Source organism: Silene latifolia, chromosome 6, assembly GCF_048544455.1.
Source record: "Silene latifolia isolate original U9 population chromosome 6, ASM4854445v1, whole genome shotgun sequence".
Taxonomy (NCBI): Eukaryota; Viridiplantae; Streptophyta; class Magnoliopsida; order Caryophyllales; family Caryophyllaceae; genus Silene; species Silene latifolia.
In genome coordinates this window covers 5,267,555-5,286,762 of record NC_133531.1, presented here as the reverse complement: position 1 = coordinate 5,286,762, position 19,208 = coordinate 5,267,555, and the positions used below count along the sequence as shown (strand labels likewise).

Below are 19,208 nucleotides of genomic sequence, written 5' to 3'. Positions count from 1 at the left end.
TACAAATTATACTGTGAACTAAGATTATAACTCCAAATCTCTCTGATTTGGATAATATCCTCATTTTTTTATCAACAACCCTAGATCTACAAATCAAAATACAAGATTCAAGCTTTTTTAAATATAAATCAAACAAAAACCCAATAAAATTATCAACTTTGAGTAAAAAATGACATAGATATTTAAACTTTTTGCATAATTAAAAAAAAAACCCAACACAATAATCAAATTTTTAACTTCGATTGGTTTTTTCCAAACTTCTTTGGGTGTGTTTTTTGAAAAGGGTATTGCTCTTTCACATACGCCTTTTACTCTTTCACATACTTATTTTCATAAAGTTTCCATCCTCTACCCTTTTCCTAAATCTAAACAAATTAGGTTTTTTATATACCATTTTCCCTAAAATTAAAACCTAATTCTTCTAAAACTTGAACAATGGATTACAATTCTTCAAATTCTTCAATTAATGAAGTAATACTAATTTCTTTAGCAATTATTAAAAACTTGTTTATTGTTTATTAATTATTTTTGTCTTAAAATTATTTTTTTCAAGTTCTTCAATTATGTTGATAGCGGAAGGCATGGTGGTTTGTTTGATGGACTATGGTGTTCAGGGCAGAGGCATGGTGGACGACGGTTGTCGGAGCAGGGGTATGGCAGGACGACGATCGGAGCGGAGAAAGGTAGTGTGGGGGAAAGGGGAGTGTGGGGGAGGGGTGGGCTGTGAATGAGGGTTGTCGGCTCAGGTGGTCGGTGGTCGGAGTCGCATGGGGTAGGGTGTTGCTGTTACTGTTGTCGGGTCGGGTCAGTTGCAGGGGAGGGGAGTGCAGGGGAGAGGTTACTGTTGTTCTTCATCGTTCGTTTTTTTTTCTCTCCTAAATCATTATTTTTTTTTTGTTTGTTGGGGAGTGCCGGCGGTCGCAGGGGCTTGCTGGCAAAGGTCCGGCAAGCGTGGGGTCGGCCGGAGTGATGGGTTTCCGGCGAGGTGTTGGTTAATGGAGGTGTGTGGTGGTTAAGGGAGATGGGTGGTGGTGATTTAATGGTGAAGGGGGATTATGAAAGGGAGAAAAAAAATTGAACGGATAAAGGAAGAAAGAAATGAGAAGGGTAACATTGTAAATTACGTATGTGAAAGAGTAAAAGGCGTATGTGAAAGAGCAACACCGTTTTGAAAATTGGATGAGAGAGGAGATGATGGTGATTAGTGATTACTGACCAAAAAAGAAAAAAAAGGACTTTAGTCGATGAGAAAGCTCCCTTCATTTTTTTTTTAAAATTATTTGTTTATTATGTATTGTTAAATCAACTTTAAATTAATTAATACAAAAACGTGTCAACTTTTACCCATATTAACCTATGGTACGGAACCGACCCGTCTTTTCCTTGTGACGAATAGTGCATGTCAGAAGGGTTGGACCCAAGCCCACACCTTATAGAAAATATGAACTATGGACCAAACTTTATTTACTTTGGTCCTGTCCGATTTGGACCATAAAAATGCATCGATCGAACCATTATAGCCCAGATATACCATAAAAATAAAAAAACATAAAATAAACCTTATACATTTATTATACATTTTTTTTCTCACATTTTACATTTTTTTGGAATTTTATTTATTAAACTTTAAATAAACCTCGTATAAATAGACAAAATAAACTCCTTAACGTTCCTTGTTTTATTCCGAGTTTGTGAAACTCCCGAATTTAATCAAGTCTTCATAGACAAAGCTTGATCCAAGTCTTAACAATGGCGTTTCCTTATCTCGAAGCTGTTGTTGGTACTCCCTTCTTCATTTCTTCCTTTTTTTTGTTTGTTATTAATCACAATTTGATCTTGTTATATTCTGTTGAAGATTGATTATTTATTTTTCGGGTTTCGGGTTATATGTGTGGTTTAATTGGGGGTATAAGTATTGATGGAGTGATGGGTTAAGTTAATTGATGAATTTTGTCTGTAGTCTCTTCTAGGATTGAATTGTGTTAGTTTACATTAGGGTTTATTAAAGAGGGCCATGAATTTACATTTTACTCAGTCCGTCTCAGTCATTTGTTTACTTTTGATTAAAATTAGCCTCGCAAAGAATATAAAAAGTAAACGAATGATTGGGACGAAGGGAGTATGAATTACTAGTATTCAAGTTATGACCATTCTAGATGGATGATCATGATGCTAAAGTTCATTTGGGAAGGCCTACTTATGCTATCTGGGTTTTGACTTAGTCGTTCTTTCGGTTTTGAGAATGCTATTAATCTGTAAATTAACCATACTTATCATCTAAAGCACTTGTCATCCAAAAACAAACCTATATTGTGGTTCATTCATGCCACGAAAGAGAAGATGAGTGCTTGTCGTTCTCATCATTGTTCCAACATGGCTACTTTATATGGGCTTGGAAGCTCTCGAATAGCAGCTGATGAACTTATAGATTGCCATTGTGGCCTTGTGGTAGACAGAATAGTGTTTGGTGGTTCAAATAAAGTAGTTTTGAAGATAGATTTTATTGAATCCTTATAAAGAAGGGTGCTCCTCTATTCTAAGTTTTAGCCATCATCGTAACTAAATCACTGCTGTGCTCAAGACGAGGGCAAGAAATTCCGATATCCCTATCTAGATAAGTACATCAATGAAAGACTAAGGGGACAGTCAGCTATGTTTTTTTCCCCTTCATTTCAACCTTTTGCAATCACCAAGCTATCCATCTATGATTATTTTTTTAGGCATTTGAACCATTCATGATATAGCAATGTTCAGCTCAGGCCTCAGTGATAAATGGGGCTTAGTGATGGCCACCGTTAAATTTATAAGCTCTGCCCTGAACAAGATATCCCCTCTCCTCCTAATGCTTTATCTTACAGTTATATGCTCTCTCCTATTTCTATTGTTTATAAGTAATTCTTGTCTTATCTCTTTTGTGTGTGTTTGTATAACCTTCTTCAGGTTTTATGATACTTATGTACATATTTGAAACGTATTTGGACACACGCCAACATGCTGCCCACAAGTTACAAACTCTGCCTAAACCTTTGGTTGAAGTTATAAGCGCAGAGAAATTCGAAAAAGCGAGGGCATACAATATTGACAAAAGGTTCTAAATAGCTTTCATTCCTCAATTCCTTGATTACAAATTTTGTACCACACAAAGGTCAATTTGTTTCTCATATTCATGTTTCATTTTCTTAGTTGCAGACTTGCAGGCTTCGACTAACTTTTTCCTCCTCTTTTTGCAGCCATTTTCATTTTGTTCAGGAGTTTGTAACAATAGTGTTGGAGTCCGGAATTTTGTACTTTCGAATACTTCCATGGGTCTGGATGGTGAGTGACTGATTCATTTGCATACTTTTGAACCAACATTAGAGATTGGTTTCTTTTATATCATTAACAACAATTAAATCTGCACTTTCTCATAGCTTTTTCTCTGGATGCAGAAATCGGGAGAGTTCTTAGTGTATGCAGGCCTTAACGCGGATAATGAAATATTCCATACCTTGTCCTTCTTAGCGGTCGTCATGATTTGGGGACAGGTATATTTCAATACTCAGCCTATGGCCCCATGCATTTTGCTTCATTGTCGTTTTATTTGTGACACTGAGCAGTGGGACAAGAGTTTGATGTCTGAGCTAGCTATATGCCATATTTGTCTTACAGAAACTGAATTAGTTTTCTGCGAGTAGATTCATGAAGAGCCATTGACTTGAAATTTTGAGTAACTTACGAACTTTATGTGAATCTCGGAAACGTCAGTATCAAATTATAAAAATGCATTCTTGAGAGTTTCTTTGCATGTGCTGGTTAGTGAGCGTAGGGATAGTGAATTAAAAGTAAGCTCAAGGTTTGTGTAACAACATACAAACATTATTACGATCGGTATCGTTCTGCTCATTTAAATGGGCAGTATTTGTTCCTAACCCATTGCAAATTGTTGGGGATTTGTATACGTCTCATGTTTAATCGCGGTGTAAAAGAAATGCATAGGCTACTTGATACTTGTTGAGATGTACATTTTGGTTGGTTGGGGGGTAATTGTCGTGTATACTGTAGAGTATGGCGTATTTATGCTCTCTTATATTCTCATAAAACTTCCATTCAGTTTGATGCTGACAAGAAATAATTTGATGCAGATAACAGATTTGCCATTTTCTCTGTACTCAACTTTTGTAATTGAGGCTCGCCATGGATTTAACAAGGTAGATCTTTGCAAACAATCAGTTGTTGATTATTTATGTTCGTTGAGCTACATTTATATTGAATAGCTATTGAAGTTTACTTTTCTTGTTCTTTTTTTACATATTCTTGTATATTTGTTTGTATCTGCCTGAGCGCTTTGTTTTTTACCTGCAGCAAACTATATGGTTGTTCATTAAAGATATGATAAAGAGCATTTTTCTCTCAATTGTGATTGGTCCTCCTGTAGTTGCTGCAATTATTTACATAGTACAGGTATTGACCACTGCTCTATACTCCTACATAGCAAATAGTTTGTGTTCCTGACATCTTACCATTTGTTCTTAACCTTTCAATGTTTGAATTTTTGTATGGATTCTGAGTTATTATTGATTTTTTGCTTTCAGAAAGGGGGCCCATACTTTGCTATTTACCTCTGGGGCTTTATGTTTGCTCTATCTATTGTGATGATGACTATCTACCCTGTTCTTATAGCCCCACTGTTTAACAAGTTTACCCCGGTAGGTACACACCAGCTTGATAGTTTTTAGCAAGGTTCCATTAGGTGTCACATTTATTAACGGCTTCTTTGTTATGGTGTTTGGTGATAAATAGCTTCCTGAAGGAGAGTTGAGGCAGAAAATTGAGAATCTTGCTTCTTCACTGACATTTCCGTTGAAGAAATTATTTGTGGTTGATGGGTCGACAAGGTCCAGCCATAGCAATGTGAGATTTCTTCTCTTGTATGCATATTCTGCCTTTCAGTATATCTTGTAGTTTCTTCGTATTACAATTACTTAACTGGTTCTTGTAAATTTTGTTTATGTTATGGCTTAGACATGATATCAGTGGCTATATTTAAATATTGCCACTATAATTTAGCAGTCTTTATTTAGTTTCCCGTATTTCTCTCTCGAGCTTGGTATGGTTTTGTTGGCTGGAGCCGTCTTTTGTTGTCTCTTGTTCTTCCTTTACAGATGAAATTTGTTTCATGTTGCTTCTTATTGTCAACTCTTAAATTGTACTCCCTCCGATTCAGCCCAAAGGTAACATGGGTTTTTCACAACCTTTAAGAAAAGGAGGAAAAAGTAAGGGTAAAAAGGAGAAGTGATGTGTGGGTGGGTCTTGTTAGGTAAATAAAGTGATGGCATATGTTGTAAATAAAGGGTGGGTATAAGGAGTAGTTGGTAATGTATTTTGCCAAAAAGGGAATGGGGAGTTTGGGGTGGATCATCCATTTTTAGTAACTCTTACCTTTGGGCGATCTTGGTCTGGATTGGAGGGAGTACTTAATATTTAATCTTTACTTTAGTTCATTGAGGAGTTTTGTCATGTTTGATACTTTGCTTCTCTGGTTTATGTTTTCTTAATGCTTGATAAGCTGTATGGGTGTGATTTTGCAAAGTCTTTTTTTTACTAATAATCAACGTCTTTGGCTTATTTAGTTACAATTTTGCAAGCAAGAGCTATTGTACTGTTGTAGTAGCCAATAGAATACTGAATTTTTAGCATTGAATTGAACTTCTTGGTAGTGATATCCTTTACCTTGCAACTTGGGTGTCCCTTATGATTCACTCTCATTGGCAGTTGTTTCAATTCTTGTCAGGCTTACATGTATGGTTTCTTCAAGAACAAGCGCATAGTTCTTTTTGACACATTGGTTCAACAGGTAGTCTCTAGATCTTACCTTTGTATTTTCAATGGCTTTGCATTATGGTCGTTTGGATAATCAGTAGTTACTCACGAGTCATGATAGGGTTCCTTGAATAACCTCTTTTCTCCTCTTGTACTCCATCCTGCGACCTGCGCGGAGAGAATTACAGTGGCAATCTATCTTTTTGTTTTGATTTATTTGACTTAGTGACTGAATTAGAGATAAATGTATCGTGTCCTTCGTGTGCGTCAGAGCTTGATTATTAATTAGGGGTTTCATGGCGAAGATGCTTACTTATATATTGGACGATAATACGTGCATTTTCTGTGTGGTTAACTGGTTATGGCACATGAAGATATCGCTACTAGATAGTACCTCCATGGCTCCATTCCAATTATATTGCTCCCATTAGACATTAGTCTCTCCAAATATATGTGAAGGTACAATGTCACATTTGTTGTCTACGGATTATGATGATTTATAAAAACAACTATGTTCCTATTATCTTTTAAAAGAGTTGTAGTTATCATATAGGAGTATGTGAGAATATAGGGGTCAAATTTGGTTATTGTCAAAATCAAAAGAGATGAAATAAATGAGATAGAGGGAGATAATTTTTTTTTGGTTATTTACTTATTTGTGTCGGTAGTTTCTGCTAGTGTTGATCTCGAAGCGTTGTTGAATTTGCTGGATTTATTGTCATTCAAAGCATTTTATATTATAAAGTAATGCATCCAAAGGATCCTGAAGTTCTTGAGACGTTGGTATACATACAAGTCATATAACTGGATTGCCTGTTCCGCAGTGCAAGGATGATGAAGTTGTTGCTGTTCTTGCACATGAACTAGGGCATTGGAAACTCAATCATACCATGTACACTTTCGTAACTATGCAGGTAATCACAATGTATATATTTTCTAGACATAGGTTTTAGCTATATATCTTAGACCTGGGCATGTAGATAGTTAAATGGTAGAGTAAAGTCGGATGTAGGCCTCCCTGAATACTCTTACTACTCGAAATAATAAGCAGCAGCCTGGATATGGGGACTTGGGTTGCAGAATTATTAATTTCGTTTTTTTTGTTAGTCTTTATATATGGCCGCAAAATTGTAAATCAGTTTTCCTGAAATTTGTTTGGGATGTACTTGGGAACTTAACATTTTCTTCACGGATAATTATGTTTGTGAATTTTACTGGGTACCTTGAATTCTACGGGTAATTGCTTCCAATTTTAACATCTACCTCAGTGCCTCAGCCTTTTTTTACCATCTCTCTACTGTTTTGCGTCTCTTTCTCATTGCTATGTTTTGTTATCTTACGATATTTAAAAGGTATTTTATTTTATGGCACGGTGACACTCGTTGCTTTTCTGAAATAATACAGATTCTTACGCTATTGCAATTTGGAGGCTATACTCTTGTGAGAAATTCGAAGGATCTGTTTGAGAGTTTTGGGTTTCATGATACACAGCCTGTGCTCATTGGTCTTATCATCTTTCAGGTTTGGCTTGATGATGATGAACAATACTTTTTTTTTTTTTGATATATTTCCTGTTGTGGCCTGAATCACAAGCTACTGCCTGGTAGATGTTTACATCCTTACCTTTGTTTCTAACGTAGATAATCCTCTTGATAGTCTTCATATGTGCTTACTTCTCTGCTAGTTGATTGGAAAATTGAATGTCTTGCCACAAAATGCTGATGCTAGTTTGTCTGGTGTATATCGTAAATGTTTTGACCTCACAAAGACTACCTATCATTTGGAAGTCTACCAATTAGTCCTGTTTAAAGTTTTAGGCGTGTCGTGCTATCTTCAGATTATTTGATCATCATCGTACATGGTATATGGTGTTACTATTGTTGTTTGAACTAATGGGTGAAGGTTTGGGCTTTTTCCTCCGCCCCATTTTTAGATCTAGTATGTAGAATATAAAAAGTGAACTTTCCATATTAATCCTAGCTAAGTCACACTCCCCATTTATAAAGAGGCAAATAATAGCCATTATTTTTATGCAATGGGTGACAATGTAAATGAGACGGACGGAGTACGATTTTTGTGAGCCAGGCATCTCGCAATAATATGCAAGTCATTTAATACCTATAAGCCACGCTCCCTTATCTGTATCATTGAGAACGATCAGTACCGCGATTTTAATCAGGGATTTATTTTGCCATTACTTGCTTGCCTGATTGTTGAGTCTTGTATCCTTTCTATGCTGCCTGATCTTTCACTGTGAATTTATTTTGCTTGGATTTGTTTCGCCAATACTCTTTATATTGTGATGATGTTTTGGGGTTAGGATGCTCTAGGGCATCATACTTTTCCTAATTTTGTTTTTGGCCAATATTAACATCTTCCAACGCTTGATTTCAGCACACAGTCATACCTCTGCAACACCTTGTAAGCTTTGGTATGAACTTACTGAGCCGGTCCTTCGAGTTTCAGGTAATGTTTCATCTTCAGGCCGTGTTTAAGTCATTTATACTGCAATTATCGAAGTTGCCTGAGTTTTTAGACCAAACCATACTGAAGTTCCTAAGGAATACTTGATCTGTGTTTTGAACCCAAGTCATGAGTATCATCACCAATGTTTTACCATCTGAAAAATGACCTATAATATATGAGCAACTTGTGAAGTACTCCATAAGGACATGTACTTTTAATTGATCCCATATTATGAGACGGCCATCTAACAATTGCTTATATTATGTTCAGGCTGATGCTTTTGCCAAGAAGTTAGGATATGCAAGGGAGCTCAAGGCTGGTCTTGTTAAGTTACAGGTAATTATCAACTACTGTTCTTAAACTTAGTCACGTCAGCTTATGTGAGGGAAAATGGTGCGACCTATGAACCTTCCCTTCTTGTGAAACCAAGGGAGTATTTTTTTTGTTGCTCGACATCTGTCTACCGATTTCCAAAGAAGTGATTGAGACTAGACAACATTTTTGACATTCTACTTTAAGCCAAAAAACTTCCCGAACTTTTTTTCAAAACAGCCGTGAAAGACACTTTGGCATGCACCTTTGTCCGAAACTTTTAACATGCACTCTTGTAGTCAATTCAGGGTAACATTGAATTTGATGTTTGATGCCATGTCTTTTCAATGCAATTTGAATTCATAATCTGGAGCTCTGTTAATTTTTCAGGAGGAGAATTTGTCAGCTATGAATACAGATCCGTGGTACTCAGCGTACCACTTCTCTCACCCGCCCCTGGTGGAAAGATTATCTGCGATTGATGAGACTGGTAAAAAAGAAGACTGATGAATTTTTACTGCTGATGGTACCACTTCATCTGTAAGCCCAATTTTTTTCGAGTTTATTAACATTGTTGCGAAATTTTGAGGAAATGTACCATGAAAGAAAATCTTGGAAGGGATATCAGGAAAAAGTTACTTGTATAAATATTGAAGTACTTCAAAGTTTCTACGAGTTTTCTTACAGATTCTCTGTATTAAATTCTTACAGGTAGTGTCATACTGTTATGTAACTTACTCTTAAAGCTTTCTATGTTTTTTTTGTTCACCTTTTCTCGAAACAAGGGCTTATCCAAGTCATATTGAGGCTACGACTTTGTCTTTGCATCTTTTGAATTTCCCCGGTTCTGAAAATGGTTGATCTAGGATGCATGGTTTGTCAGATGTGAGCTCTTGTCAATCAGGTAGTCGTGGTTTAAAAAGGGACAGGACATGTTGCAATCGGCAGGAATGCAGGATAGTGGTGGTTGTGGACGACAGTGTTGAGTGGACGGTAATCCTTGTGGACGACAGTGTTGAGTGGACGGTAATCCTTGATTCCGATCTGATAACCTCGACATTTTTTTTTGACAGAGACCTCAACATTGTCACTCATCTTATAGTTCTATTAAGGTAGCGCAGATTATGCTACAGTGTGAATTCCCATATGACGGTCTTATAGTATAATTTGAATATAATTCAGATTGTTTTAAAATAATACATGCTCTAAACACAAGGTTTGTCATTATGAGGCATTAAATAATGAGTTGAGCTGAATATCACAAGATATGATGACGACAGCCAATTTTTTGGGTTCTTCAATGACAACTACCTAAGTTACCACAAAATACCTTTTTTTTTCTGGTCATTATAAATATACTTGTATTGAGTTTATGAATGTTTTTCCAGGCATTACATATGTTCGATACGAGTTAAGGTCCATTTGTAATTCAGGATCACCTTGTCATATTATTTGAGAAAATACATGCCATTTGGATCAATTCATGGACTATACAACCAGATGTATATGTTGTACGGTGTAGAACCTGAGCTTTGTGTCAAAGTATCCGAGCTTTATATTAAAGAATATGAGCTTTATTAGAAAGTATTGACTTCATTCATTTACACATTAAAAACATGAAATTTAAATTAGCTTTAAAAAATACATGTAAGTTTCGAATTTTATACTTGGTTGTCTGTCTTTATGACAACCTTGGATGTATAATCCTATTTGTGCATTTGGATTGCGAGGGATGAAGTTTATGCATTTGGTTCAAATTTTGTCCTAGTAACTCCCTTTACATTAAGCATATTACTCGATGTATACGTCCTTGAAATATTGATTAATTAATTAATAAGGAGTAAATGATTTTACCTTGCCAAACAATCATATGTTCACGTGAGTAATAAATGTTGGTACTACTAGTTATCTTCGGCCTTTGACTTTGCTATCTCAACTTCAACTTCTTCAACCACTGCGTACTCTTACAATAATAACAATCTTTTGAATAATTCCATAACGACAAATTCTTATTTCAAATTTAACTTTTTCGTTTGAAATAAGACGGATAAAATGTTATTTTACGATAAAATATTAATATTTTCTGATAAAATGTTACTACTATAATTCACCAAAAAAAAAAATGTTACTACTATTATTTTTAAGATAAAAAGTGATTGCTTTAGTAATAATATTTTGTCATTAAATGGTTACATTCTTGTAAAAAATGGTGACATTTACTCAATTTTATTTCAGACTGTCTGAAACAAGACGGATTGTTCCATAATATACTCTTACACTTATCAAGAAAATTGATAGTCACAATTTGACATAAATGGAGTGCCATTAATAAAACTCACCATAAAGCATAAACCAATTCAAAATTCAATGCTAACTTACTTTAATACATGCACTTATCCTAACCATGAAATTGAGGTTCGATTCTCGTCTGCGACATAGTATAACATGTAGTTCGTACCCACAAATTATTTGATGATATATTCCACGAACTTTGTAATATTTAAATCTTATAACCGCCCTCTGTTACTAGTAGCAAATCATCTTTAGACGAAGAGAGTTTATTACTAATATACTTAGCACCGTTTTTTACTCTTTCTATTATCAGTTAGTTTTACGATGAAATTTATTTGGATCCATCTTATGAAGTGAAAATTCTAATTCTTTTAATTTTAGTGAATTTAGAACCGTGCAAAAGGGTATACAGAAACAGAAGACATTGACTTGAGTCCATATGAATGTCAATACACAATTGATATGGATGTTTAAACGTAAAAGTTGGTGTAGAAAACTTTGGTTGATATATGTTACATTTGCAAAGTAAAAAAGGGAAAGACAAAAAGACTTTTCAACCTGTATAGGAAACATAACTAAGAAAAAGTTGGTTCTTATTTAAGAACCAAGTTCTTTATTAGTTTCCAAAAATTAAAATAGGTTGATGGAGATAAGATAATTAATAGCGGTGCTTTTGACTTAGAATACCTTAGAGCAGGGCTTTTTTTGAATAAGCCAATTCATTTGGGACCCTGTAGAGCCACTCTTTTTCCTATCTAAAGATCAACCCTTTGTATATGTGTTTTCACATCGAGAATTCTTTGCAGATGAAGAGATGCCAAAGGGGCTATTCTTACTACCCAAAGGTCTACTCCTACATCTATATATAAACGTTGGTTTATCAAGAATATGCAAGAAAAGCACTTTGAATTGTTGATTAATCGTCAGAGATGACTTAGAACCAATAGTTCATTATCAAATGGATCTTTCCATTCTAATACTCTATCCGAGAGTTAATCTGCATAATAATCACATGAAAGATAGTTTGTCGTCTTTGTTGGGACAATTCACAAACTTGAATTACCTTGATCTTTCGGACAATGTATTGGAAGGTCGCGTTCCTGCATCTTTTATGAAATTGTCCGCTTTGAAATATTTGGATTTGTCATACAATTATTTGAGCAGATTAGATCCAGATTTTTTTGGACATTTAAACCAGATAGAGCACTTAGACATCTCATCGAACTCCCTCCAAGGTATTGTCTCCGGTATTGGTAACCTCTCGAAATTGTCATATTTGGATATGAATTCCAACAATCTGAGTCTAAATCTCGACCACAGTTTCAACTGGCGACCTTCCTTTCAGCTTCAAGGTCTTGGTGTCCGTTATTCTGTGATAAACACGGCGTTTCCTCGATAGTTAAGAAATCAAACTTATATTGAATACTTGGACCTTTCCAATACTGGCATCTCAGGAGAAATCATACTTGGACCTTCATGTTTCTTATAGTTCTGGAACTCGATCAGAATAATCATTTGACAGGACACATTCCTCATTGTTTAGGCTCCATGCCATTTTATAGTAATCTTTGTGTTACCGATATTAGTCTAGGAATTGAAGAGATTGTCAAGGGAATAGTTGAAGTGTCAACCGGAACAAAAGGGGGTCAATCCATAATCAACCTCTCCAACAATCATTTAGTCGGCACAATCCCCTAGGAGCTCACAAACATATCTGCATTGTTTGCATTGAACTTGTCATATAACCATCTCACATGACACATTCCTGAAAATATAGGCAACCTGAAGACGATCGAATCTTTGGACTTGTCCAATAACCGCAATAAATAGAGAGGTATCAACTGTTTTTCGTTCATTTGCTTGCACTTCTTTATTTTTATTTTTTATTTTTTATTTTATTTTTTTTGGCAAGAATTTGCTTGTACTTCTGATGCATTGAAATCTTAGTCAGGCTATAATATACCTGTCATTCACTTTTTACGAGAAATGAGAATTCAATCTTTGTCTGCTTTTCGTTCATTTGCTTGCACAATCGCATAATAGAGAGGTATCAACTGTTTCTGAGTTTTGCAATCAAACACATGACTCCAACTTATGTAAGTACTAGTTAGACCTCCCGTGCTATGGAATTTGGAACTGTTCAAATAAGAGAAACTTTTTCTATTATTAGTGAGCTACTCTTTCGATTATTATACCTTATCAATATAATCTACTCCCTCCATTCAACTCCACAAGGCCATTATCTCTTTTGCACACTATTCACAAGCGGACATTCAACTTTAATTTTCTCTCGATACATAAGTGAAAATATATTCATGTGAGATCTTATTTGATTCGTCTTTAAGAGTACATTAAAAATATCTCACTTTTATAATTTTTGCAAATACGTAACTAAAGATATTTGTCGAATAAAAGCCGCGTTGGCAAACGTGATAAAGCATAATGGCCATGTGGAGTTGAATGGAGGGAGTATAAGTCAATGAGCTACTCTTTCTACTACTCCCTCCATTCAACTCCACTTTACAAGTTTCTCTTTTGCGCACTATTCACAAGCGGACATTCAACTTCAATTTTCTCTCGATACATAAGTGAAAATATATTCATGTGGGATCTTATTTGATTCGTCTTTAAGAGTACATTAAAAATATCTAACTTTTATAATTTTTGCAAACACGCAGCTAACAATATTTATCGTCTAAAAACTGCGTTGGCAAACGTGATAAATGAAAGTTGTAAAGTGGAGTTGAATGGAGGGAGTATCAGTTAGTTTTACGATGATTTAGTTTTTGATCTTATGAAGTGAAAACCCTCTTCTTTTCGGCATGACACATTTGACACTAACTCTTTTTTCCGTGTGAAAGGGTATAGGAAAACAGAAGACCTTGACTTGGCTCTATATGAATGTCAATTTTCCTCATATATTAAATCATCATGTTCTCTTCCCAAACTCCACTGAAATTTTGTATGAGGTCAACCACTAAACATAAAATATTCAAATTATTTCCTCTTATTGTGAGGGGAGTATCCTACTTTTTCTTTGTTAGTGTTTTTATGCAGTGTTCCACTCAGTAGTGGAGCTAAAGAGACTAGGAATGTCGCTCATCCGGTCGTCTCTAATGAACAATGTAAATACCGAAATATTAGTTACAATTTTCTCACTTTTCAAATTTACATTATTATATTACTCGCTATTATAGGTCGTGATTTTACAATGAAAATGCTTTTGACCTTATTAAAGCAAATCTCTCCTTTTCTTTTTGTTGGACGTTGGCCTAACTCTCCAATGGGGTATAAGAAAACAGAAGACTTTGACTTGGCCCCATATGAAATGTTAATCACAAAATCTCACTGAAGACGGGCTATATCCGTCACAAGCTTGTGACGGATACCGTTTTTTCTCACAAAATGCCCATTAAAAGGTGAGTGGAAAGCACATGGGGGTGCCCCACCTTGTCCTCTCTCCCTTTTTGTGAGAGGTCACAAGCTCTTACGACAGTAACTTTCTCTCCTTCTTCCTTATGGGTGTTTGTCGATGTCATGTGGGCCATGTGGCCCTAACCGTTTTTAATGAATTTATAACCCTACAACAGTGGCGTATTGTTGGGTAAATTAATCCAACACAAGTTACAAAATTAAGTTTAATGATAAATGTTACAATGAACATATAATTAAATGAATATGAATTCATTTGTGTAAGAATCTGCACAAACTTATGAATTGTTTTCAATTCATTTGGGAATAACGTGTGAGGTGATTTATGATGTTAAATTATAACATCATTTCACAAGCTATATAAAGGATGCATTTCCTTTGGAAAAATGTATCTCACAACAAATATCAAACAAGGTGACCTAGCTTGGTAGAAAATAGCAAGTCGGGTTTGAGGGTGAGAGGCAGTATAACGGGTGTTTTTATACAATAATTTAGGAGGTTACTCTAGGGTAATATTGGTGGTATTTACTAATATTACTGGAGGGCTAGAAGTTGTTATCTTATATTATTGTGGTTTTCGAATTAGTACTTAATTCGGAACGGTTACGTTGTACTGGTACTATATCATTATAGTGGATTCTAGTCGATTTGTCTAGTGGGTTTTACTTTCAGTTTGGAAGGTTTTGCCCTGGGTTTGATCCTAAAATATCGTCTCATCTTAATATTACTTACATTTATTTACTTTTACGGTTTAATTGTCAATTGGTTGCTTCCGTTGCGCGTGAGAGATTGACGCTAATTTCCCAACACGTACAGGAAACAGAAGACCTTGACTTGAGCTCCATATGAATTTCAAATACACATTTGATTTGATATGGTTGTTTTGAATGTATTTAATTACTCCCTCTGTCCCGGTCAATTGTTGTCCTTTGGTTTTGGCACAAAGACCAAGGAAAGGAAAGATGACCAATTAAAAGATGGCAAATGGACAAAATTGAGTGTGAATGATCAAATTGCTCATCAAATGCAATCCTAAAATAGAAAGGACAACAATTGACTGAGACACCCTAAAATGGAAAATGACAACAAATGACCGGGACGGAGGGAGTATTAGTCAAGAATTTTGCAACGTAAAAAAGGGTGTAGAAAGTTTTGTTGACATGGATTTTTCAAATATCCTCAATTATATATTAAGGCACCACTGAAAACTTGGAAGATATTAGTCACAAAAACAGAATATTAAAACTGATTAATTTCCACTTAGTATTATGGGAAGAACCTACTTCCTCCTCTTTGTTATTGTTCTTTTGCAGGTGTTCCATTCATCACAATATGGACATGGCAAAGAACGGCCTGAATCCTTAGGCTTCGTTAGGTGCAAAAATCACGAACTTGAAGCTTTGTTAAAGTTCAAACAGAGCTTTACCAATGATCCTTTGAACCGCCTTACTTCATGGGTTGGTGAAGATTGTTGTCAATGGCACGGAGTCACTTGTGACAATATCACTCACAATGTCGTCAAGTTGAATCTCCGTACTATGCCGCCACATTATAATTACTTTGATGATGATTATGCCTATGATGATCATCTCGATAATATAATTTGTATGCCGGATGATGATGTTTCCATGGTATCTTCTGGAATAAGTTCGGCTTTGCTTGAACTTAAGCTTCTAACTTACTTGGACTTGAGCGGGAATGACTTTTCTGGGAGTCACATTCCAAAATTCATAGGATCTTTGACGCATTTGAGGTATCTAAATCTCTCCTCGACTAACTTTTCTGGCCTCCTTCCGCCTCAACTTGGCAACCTAACTAATTTGGTACACCTTGATCTAAGTGTTTGCGATGGATCAGGTGATATATATAATGATGATTTCAAATGGGGATCCAGTCTTATAAAATTGCAGTCTCTTGACATGAGCGGGTATTACCTGTCCCGGTCACATGACACATTTAAAGTGCTCAGTACACTTCCTTCTCTTTCAGCACTTAGTTTATCTGATTGCGAATTACACAACTCGCATCTATCAGAGCCATTTACATGGAATACTTCTGGTTCATTTTTCCCCACTCTTCAACATCTTGATCTTTCGTCAAATGCCTTTGAAGGCCCACTTCCATCTATTTTTAAAAATATGGTTTCTCTTCGATCCCTCTCTCTCTATTCCAATAATTTAAATGGATCAATTCCTCTCTGGCTTAGAGCCATGAAGCGCCTTGAAGTTCTTGATTTGAGTAGAAATGGTTTTAGTTATGTGGAAGGTGGAATTATGGGGATTATGGGAAATCCTTGCAACTTCAAACACTTGGATTTGTCCACCAATAATATTACTCAAGGAGATATCCTAGAGCCTTTTATGAGTTTATCAGGGTGTGCTGCTTTTGAGTTGCAATACCTTGCTCTATCATATAATATGATGAATGGTAGTTTGCCATCTTCGTTAGGACAACTTACAAACTTAAATTACCTTGATCTACGTGCTACTTCGATGAATGGTAGTTTGCCGTCTTCGATGGGAAAACTCACAAACTTGAATCACCTTCATCTTTCAAACAATGAGTTTAAAGGTCGAATTCCTGCATCTTTTGTGAATTTGTCAGCTTTGACGTATTTGGATTTGTCAAATAATACGTTGAGCGGATTGATTCCAGATTTTATAGGACATTTAACCCAAATAGAGCACCTAGACATCTCATCAAACTCTCTCCATGGTACCGTCTTCGGAATTGGTAACCTCTCAAAATTGTCGTATTTGGATTTGAGTTTAAACCATCTCAATCTCAAGCTTGACTCGAGTTTAAACTGGCGACCTCCATTTCAACTTCGATTTTTTAATGTTCGTTCTTGTGTCATAAATACGTTGTTTCCTCAATTGTTAAGAAATCAAACTCAGATTAAATTCTTGGACCTTTCTGATACGGGCATCTCAGGAGAATTGCCCGGATGGCTGTGGAACTCAAGCTCTCTTCAAGTATTAGATCTGTCTGGGAATCGACTTACAGGTTCAATATATACTTTTTTTTCTTGAAACATAGTTAACCATTCAACTTATCATGAGGCATAGTTGTCCTTGAATAAAATTATGTTAGATTCAACTTTGGAAAACTTAATTCATGGAATCACGATCAATTAACTACGAATTTTGAATATTTTGAGGAGAAAATACATGTTTTGAAATTAGATTATTTCGCCATGAATTTATTAGAATATGCAAGAGTTTTCTTTTAAGAAAGATACATGATTTTTATTTTCTACTATGAGTTTATAGATCAATTTGATTTCAAAAAGTTATCTAATGAGAGTCCAGTGATGTCACAGATCTACCGCAACTCTCTTTCTTTCTCAGGGCTTGAGACCGGCGGTAAATGCTCGAAAACACTCACATGCGGAGTTGATTGTGTTAGATATTATACCATGGTAACTCGTGATTTTATTTATTTAAACAGTTTTAACTTTCTTATAGGATCCTTGCCACACCATATAGCTTGTGATGGACCTTATTATTATAGCCGTACCTTGGATTGGCTGGACCTTCACAACAACTTGCTTACCGGGACAATACCTAAATGGCTGGGCAATTTAGAAGTTGCTGAATTGATTGATTTGTCTTCCAATCTGCTAACAGGGGAAGTCTTTGATGGAAAAAATGCTTCATCACTTTTTAATATTGGAAACTTTTTAATGGTGCTTGACCTCAGTGACAACATGTTGTCCGGAGAGATACAATTTGGAAAGTTACCGCCGCGTAAAGAGCTGCAAATCCTCAGTCTAAGAGGAAATCATTTTACTGGGCCCATTCGCTCACAGCTCTGCGAGCTCAAGTCTCTGTTAGTATTACAACTGAATCAAAATTGTTTGACAGGGAAAATTCCTCACTGTTTAGGCTCCATTGGATTTGACCTTGTTATAATACTCAATAATGCTCTGGACATACAAATTATAGAAACTGTCAAGGGAATTGTTGAAGTAAGCACTGGAACAAGAGGGTTTCCGTCCATAATCGACCTCTCAAGCAATTATTTAGTCGGCACAATACCTGAGGAGCTCACAAACATATCCGCATTGTTTGCGTTGAACTTGTCATATAATCATTTAACAGGTTACATTCCAGAAAACATAGGCAACCTGAGGCAGATCGAATCTTTGGACTTGTCGAATAACCATCTTACAGGGACTATACCACAAAGCTTGTCTTCCATATCATGGCTAAGCAAGTTGAATTTGTCCAATAACAACCTACATGGCCCTATTCCAACAGGTAGTCAACTCCAAACTCTTGACGACCCATCTATCTATGCGGGCAATTCGGGTTTATGCGGATTTCCCTTGCCAAACTGCACTAAACCTGATCCGCCACCAAGTTTGACAAATGTTAATCCTACCGCTGGAAAACATAATGTTGAAAAAGAAGATAAATATGATAAGATGTGGTTCATCCTAGCCGTAATGTCTGGTGTTGCTGCCGGATTTTGGGGTGTCGTCGGGACATTGGTAATAAAGAGGAGTTGGAGACATGCTTATTTTCGGTATGTTGAGGAGCTTGGTGATAGAATTTATGTGCCAGTGAAAGTGAGGGTGAACAGGTTCAAGAGGAGGTTCAATGAAAATTCCTAAATAAATATTTGGTATGAACTCAGATACAAGAGAACAATGATGCATAATAGATCTTTGTAATGAATAACGATATAGTAATTCCTTCTCTTTTACTGCATTATGTACTATGTAATATATACCGACTTCATTCTGTTATTGTAATATACTACATTTTAGTAACGTTTTCAATTTCAGATTCAGCTAGAACAATTAGTAGTATCAATTCAAACTATCAACATGGTGTTGGTTCATCAACATAAGGCTTTCCTTGAGCTCAGTGTATTTAGTTAGTTTCTCTAGTATTTGTATT

The 19,208-nt window shown here is 35.7% G+C and overlaps 2 protein-coding genes across 2 annotated transcripts; both read left to right on the top strand.

Moving 5' to 3' along the window:
- The first annotated feature begins 1,523 nt into the window (after window positions 1-1,523).
- On the top strand, window positions 1,524-9,388 carry LOC141586119 (CAAX prenyl protease 1 homolog). The gene is made up of 14 exons (XM_074407250.1): window positions 1,524-1,780; window positions 2,941-3,088; window positions 3,231-3,315; window positions 3,429-3,524; window positions 4,122-4,187; window positions 4,342-4,440; window positions 4,572-4,685; window positions 4,780-4,890; window positions 5,771-5,833; window positions 6,624-6,713; window positions 7,204-7,320; window positions 8,194-8,265; window positions 8,536-8,601; window positions 8,968-9,388. The coding sequence occupies exons 1-14, from the start codon at window positions 1,750-1,752 to the stop codon at window positions 9,082-9,084; spliced, it is 1,275 nt and encodes a 424-aa protein (XP_074263351.1). The 5' UTR covers window positions 1,524-1,749; the 3' UTR covers window positions 9,085-9,388.
- Window positions 9,389-15,518: 6,130 nt separating this feature from the next.
- LOC141658495 (receptor-like protein EIX2) lies at window positions 15,519-19,078 on the top strand. The gene is made up of 3 exons (XM_074465436.1): window positions 15,519-16,731; window positions 16,805-17,307; window positions 17,769-19,078. The coding sequence occupies exons 2-3, from the start codon at window positions 16,818-16,820 to the stop codon at window positions 18,917-18,919; spliced, it is 1,641 nt and encodes a 546-aa protein (XP_074321537.1). The 5' UTR covers window positions 15,519-16,731; window positions 16,805-16,817; the 3' UTR covers window positions 18,920-19,078.
- Window positions 19,079-19,208: the final 130 nt, after the last annotated feature.